Raw genomic sequence first — 6,000 nt, 5'->3', positions numbered from 1 at the left:
AGTAGTATAGAAAGAGGGCTTGCCATTTTTTAGCTTGGCAGAGGAAGGGTCAGTTCCTGGTTTGGTCTAGTAGTACATCCCTGTCCAAAAGTCATTCTTTAGTTTTAGAAAGGTTGTTATCTTGGTTCTGTATTGGAGCCCAAAGGCCCCAATGGTTGGATTGTTTGTACTGATTTACTTAACAAAAGGTTAGGTGATGATTATGATTTGCCTGCCATCACTTGTGTGATATTATCATTTTTTCATTTTGATTTTTTTTTTTAAATTTCCCCAAGGCTTCACTTTTTTTATTTCGTTTTCTGACTCTGTGCTTGTGCCTTCAACACTTTCACAAGGATTTTCTGCTCCTCGATAAGGAAAGTACACTTGATCCTGTCACAGACACATGTAGCACATATGGAACCAGCACAGGCCCCACTGACATGTTTTTTCGTTTTAGACAACCTCCTGAGAACTTTAGGGCTCAGCACGAACCCCTCGAAGTGGGGCCGGGCACGCGCCACATGGGATTTTGGTGCTTTCTCAAGCATCTTGCTATAAGGCCAAGGATTCTATTACCACGGGTTCTGGGAGGCTTCGTTTTGGTAGAGGCTGTATTGTGGGAGAGCTTATGAAGGTATGTCAAACGACAGGCCCGTCTGAGAGTCCCTAGACATAATTCCCAGTAGTGCCTGATGTTAATTTAATACTGACCAAATAGTGTGCAAGTTTCCGCAGAGCAGAGACATTGGCCCCCGCTCTTAGCACAGTGCCCGACACAGTAGACATTCAATAAATACAGGACTGTATTTGTTCAATGAATGTTAACTATTTGGGCGGTTTGACTTTCCTTTTGCTTTCTGCATCCTGCTTCGGAGAGCTGCTTATTGGAGGGAAATCTTTCCCTTTTTCCTTCAGTCCAGAAAGTCTGGCCACGGGTCCTGGCATAGTCCTTTGGGAGCGGGGATCCCCTCGGAAATAAATGACGAGCCACAGTTACAGAGAGCGGGAGGAGGAGGGTCCCAAGAGGTTCTTTCCCACTTCTTTCTGCTTTCGCAGCACCCTTCGCCACCTTCTCCTGCTTTCTACTTGGGGCCAGGGGAGCCCTGGGGAAAGGAAACCGGGGGCCGCCCTGGCGGCATTCCTCGCCGGGCCGTGTGGGTCCTGTCTGCGGCGAGCCCCGCAGCACCCCGGGTCTGTGCCAGCACCTGTTGGACAGCCAGCTGGCGGCCAGGGCGGCGCGAGCGGCCACGGCCGAGGCTGCCCCTCCCGGAGGTGCCGACCCCCGCCGCCCTCTCGGCGGTCCGCCGGACCAAGGATCGGCCTCCCCCGCTCCGCCCGAGCTCGGCCCACGGCCCCCACCTCCCAACTGCCGCCGCTGGGGGAAGGTAGCGAAGGGGAGGGGACAAGCCAGATCCTCCCGGCCGCCCGGCCTTCCCTCTCCGCCCCGCGCTCTCCGAGACGCCGCGCGGAGCCCCGAGGTTAGCGCCGAGCCCCAGGCGTGGGGGAGGGGACGGGGCCTGACCGGAGCCCCGCGGTGACCCGGCGCTGCCCAACTTTCCTCGGCTTGGAGGAGCTGGGAACTCGCCCGCACAAGGTGAACTTTGGTCGCGGAAAACTCAAGCCAGGTGCCGGGATCCGTGCTGAGGCGTTCGGGACGCGCGCACAGTGCGCGCGGAGCTGCGAGTCGGAGTCCCGCGGCCCCCTCCACCCGCGCCGGGCCGCCTGGGCCCGCAGCCCCCGGCCCCGCTCCGGCGCCGCGGCCCGGGGGACCCGCGCGGCGCCCTCGTCTGGTTTCCTCCCCCTCCCCCTTCGGGGGTGGGGGTGGGGGTGGGGCGGGGAGAGGGGCGCCCGGAGAGCCACATCTATTGGCAGCTTTGTTATTGATCAGAAACTGCTCGCCGCGGAACTGGCTTTCAGACTGACTTGGCGCGACCCTTGAGTTTTCGCCTCTGTCCAGGCCCCCCAACTGACAGGTGCTCCCAGCAACTTGCTGGTGACTTCTCGCCGCTCCCCCGGCTCCCCCGCGTCCCCACCCCCTCTTTCCTCCCTCGCCTTCACCCCCACCCCCACCACTTCGGCACAGCTCAGGATTTGTTTAAACCTTGGGAAACTGGTTCAGGTCCAGGTTTTGCTTTGATCCTTTTCAAAAACTGGAGACACAGAAGAGGGCTCTAGGAAAAAGTTTTGGATGGGATTATGTGGAAACTACCCTGCGATTCTCTGCTGCCAGAGCAGGCTCGGCGCTTCCACCCCAGTGCAGCCTTCCCCTGGCGGTGGTGAAAGACTCGGGAGTCGCCGCTTCCCAAGTGCCCGCCGTGAGTGAGCTCTCGCCCTACTCAGCCAAATGCTCCTCTTCGGGCTTCTCCTGCTGACATCTGCCCTGGCCGGCCAGATTCACGGGACTCAGGCTGAGTCCAACCTGAGTAGTAAATTCCAGTTCTCCAGCAACAAGGAACAGAACGGTGAGTCTCTCCCCCACGCTCCCCCTTCTCGTTTCTCGCTGTGTGTGTTAATGTTGGCATTGTGCGTTGGTGTGTGATGTAGACCAGCCCGCGAGGGTATCATCGTCTCTCTACCCATGCAAATGCGCGCTCCGTTCATTGGCGTGGACTTTTGGAGGTTACGTGTAGTTTGCAACTTCGGGAGTTGCCACAAAACTTAACAGGGCAACGCGAGTGCCACTGCAGCCTCAGCTAGGGAGAGGACATTCGGGGAGCGATTGTGAACGTCAGTTCAAACGCACATTGCAGGATCGCGCATTGCCAGAGTTAGCAGTTCAAGAACTGCCTCTAGAAATGAATCCAAAATGAATGAGTCTTGGAATGTTTGACTTTTGGGAGGGAGGATGGTGGCAGTGGGGGTCTCGGGAAATGTATCGACCGCATTAATTGAAGCACTCTGGGTGGAAAGGCATCAATTAATCAATAAGTAGGTAAATATAGAGGTCAAGAGGCCGTGTGGACGTGCTTTAGGGTAACGAAAAAAAAAGTACTTTTCTTGTGCTCACAGTCTTTTTTTTTTTTTTTTTTTTTTTTTTTTTTTTTTAAACGTGCCTTTGTACTCCAAAGTCCTTACCTTTCTGGTGGTGTGTTTTTTGTATGTGTTAGTGAATGACTGCTATTTTGTGTGTGCTGGAAACGACTTAATCCTGCATAGGAAATGAGAATTACTTTCAGCTTTCAAGTGTACCTGAAATGTTTAGAAAACTCTCAAATGCAAGTTCCCTTGGGCTGGGATTGCACAGAGCTGGAGAAAGGCTCCTTTCATAAAGCCAGAGAAGCTTCGGGGTGTGTAATTTGCTTAGCCTCTGAACCCCATATGATTTACATCATTCAATTTCTAAACTCTTTTTCTCTTGATCTACCATTATGAAGTCATTTTTGAGAATCCTTTGTAAATAGAAATTTTATACTGCACATGAAACCACAATGTTAATGTAGGCTGTCTAAAATTGGAATATTAAACACTCTGTTTACAAGTGGTGGCTCTGCTCTGAATGTCATGTGTTTACAATGCAAGTATGCTATCACTTCACTAACCAGGTGAGATGAACACAAGCAGCATACCTGGAAAACCAGAATGAAGTGTACTGTACTTTTAAGTCACATTGACTTTTTCTTTATTTGGGGGAGGTGTTTGGAAGCTTCAACTCTGCATTTAAACTGTATAAAGTGTTCCTCTCTAAGAAAGCACAGAAAGTTCTAGAGTACAACGACAGATAAAGTAAGTATTCCTGGGACATTATTTGTATCTGTTGCTTGTGCATGAAGATGTAGGATCACATTTGTCAGCCATTATTAATGTGACTCCTGCCTGCAACTTGCTAATGTGATGGCGCATGGCACCTGCAGGCTCCTTGAGCTGCTGATCAAAGGGCAGCCTGGGGATCTACCTCTAATCACAGGACCTGCAGAGGACTGGGAGAAAGTGATCAAAGGAGCCACAGCACCAGCTGTACCCAGGCAGGAAGCAGATCAGACCAACCTTTGTTCTTTCTCATGTCAAATAAATGTTCTATTCAAAATATTGCTTCTTACTAGACAGGCTTCTCCATATGACAATAGTGCACAACATCCCTAGTCTCTGTTTTCCTTTTACTCTTCTGGTTCCATATCATTTCTCCTACTACCATGACTTGGCATCTCCTGGATTCTCTTGCTACCTGTGCCTCTCTGTCCTTTCCTTGCATTCTCTCTTGTGATCCACATGCTATCATTATTTTACAGTGGGCCCCAGAGCTCTTCTGGGTTATTGGCCACTTTACTGAGTAGGTTCATACTCTAAGAAGAGGCGAGTTCATTAAGCCAGGGCCACACACATTGCTGCCATCTGAGGCTGGGCCATTTCCATTCCTAAGATGCATGATGCTAAAAATAGCTTGGTTGTTTCCTAATCTGTGGGCAGAGGATTGGGCTATGTTTAGCTACTGGACATTGGCAGCAGGAAATAACTAGAAGTAGAGGAACTACTCACCTTGTAGTTTTTAGTCTAAGGAGAAGTGGCACTGGCCAGCACTAGGGGGCAGTACAGAGCTATTTTTCTGCACATGCTCAGGTTGATTTTATGCTTCATCAAGGTTCCAAGATTTGAGGATAACAGGTGGGTACTGAAGAAGATCACCCTGGAAGGAGAGTAGATTTGGTGGAATAACAACAACTTATTTTCCCTCTTCCTTGACTTCAAAAAGTTCATTCTCCCTTTTTTGGCGGGGAGGGTAGGTGGGGATATTTTTTGTCTTCATATTGAGTTACAATTGATTTTTGATTGCTTATTGCTCTCTCGGTTTTGACAATTATCTAATTCTGTAAGTGCAAACCCTCCTGAGAAAACCACATAGAAAATGCTATGGGTCCAGTTTGTGCATTGCATCATTTTGTGAAAGTACTTCCAAGTACTAAATATGAAATATCCAAATTGATCTTCTGGGATTATAAGAGCTCATGTCTGCTTTCAAGGATCCCTCCCCATCATACTCTCTTTTCCTGAGTATTCTAAACTCTAAAATGGTGTTTACTAAATCAAATCCCTAGGCTTTCTGAGTTTCAATATTAACTTGGCATCATAAATGAAATTAATTGCTATAGCTTTGCCATAGCCAATGCTAGATACATGGATTTAGACTGGAATATGTGTTCAAAATTAGGGATCAGTGTCATTTAAACTATTATTGGTTACCTGATTTTTCACTTACATTAGTTCTGCAACTTTTCTTTTACTGTAAAAGTAGCTTTATCCTCCAGTAATACAAGTTGCATTTTTGTCTCCCTTACCTCCCCTGCTATGCTGGGGTTGGAACCCAAGGACACACATATTTTAGTACATGCTCTACCACTAAGCTACTTCCCAGCCCTAGTCCTTCTTTCTTAATCTTACTTTAAACCCTAAAGTCTCATCTCACATATAAAATGAGGATCTCCTGATTTAACTTAAGAAAAGAGATAAAAGATAATGCTGACTTGCTTTGAGGGTTTCTGATCTGTAAACTTCCTGTGTGACCATGGGAAAAAAATGTCAGTGGGCACTGATTTGAGATGTGAATGTCTATCAGGAAATGATTAAGTCCTGGGATGGTGCTTCTGAGCTGCAGCAGAGGCAATCATATATATTCAGAAAAAAAAAAAACAAAAAAACCAAAGCTTATTTTTTCCATGGGCATATACCCCCAAATAGATGATAATCGCAAAGGTGATGGACCAGTGCCTCTTCCACCTTGTTTCATTGGTGAGTGATTTTAGAACCTGAAACTTCTTGCTTTTTCCATTTTCCATAAGCATTTTGAGTTTTGAGTTGGAATATACTTCCATTAATTAAGCTTAGTCTTTTTGAGCATAATTTATTGTAAACCCTTCTTTCTATAAGGGCTTTGTGACATGTGGGGCAGTTAACTTTGGGGACAGTGGTCCCTAGGAACGCCTTTTTGCTGGTCTCTTGTGTTTGGATTTTCAGCACCCCTCTTTTTAAGTTCAGTCTTTCTTTTCCTACCACTGACACTATGTGCATGCCTGGCCCTTACCCCAC

At 48.0% G+C, this 6,000-nt stretch overlaps 1 protein-coding gene and 1 pseudogene across 3 annotated transcripts in view; one reads left to right on the top strand and one right to left on the bottom strand.

Moving 5' to 3' along the window:
- Positions 1-287: 287 nt before the first annotated feature.
- LOC124994161 (60S ribosomal protein L34-like) lies at positions 288-927 on the bottom strand (annotated as a pseudogene).
- Positions 928-1,129: 202 nt separating this feature from the next.
- The window catches only part of Pdgfc (platelet derived growth factor C), a 219,477-nt gene continuing 214,606 nt past the window's right edge, over positions 1,130-6,000 (top strand). The window contains exon 1 of one of the 3 annotated variants that reach the window (XM_047567351.1): positions 1,130-2,444. In XM_047567351.1, the coding sequence (XP_047423307.1) occupies positions 2,327-2,444 (118 nt within the window). In that variant the 5' untranslated portion in view covers positions 1,130-2,326. The remainder of the gene's footprint in view (positions 2,445-6,000) is intronic. The other 2 variants (XM_047567350.1, XM_047567352.1) reach the window with 2 other exon arrangements.

This window comes from Sciurus carolinensis, chromosome 10 (genome assembly GCF_902686445.1).
Source record: "Sciurus carolinensis chromosome 10, mSciCar1.2, whole genome shotgun sequence".
Taxonomy (NCBI): domain Eukaryota; kingdom Metazoa; phylum Chordata; class Mammalia; order Rodentia; family Sciuridae; genus Sciurus; species Sciurus carolinensis.
This window is presented reverse-complemented; position numbering and strand designations above follow the sequence as displayed.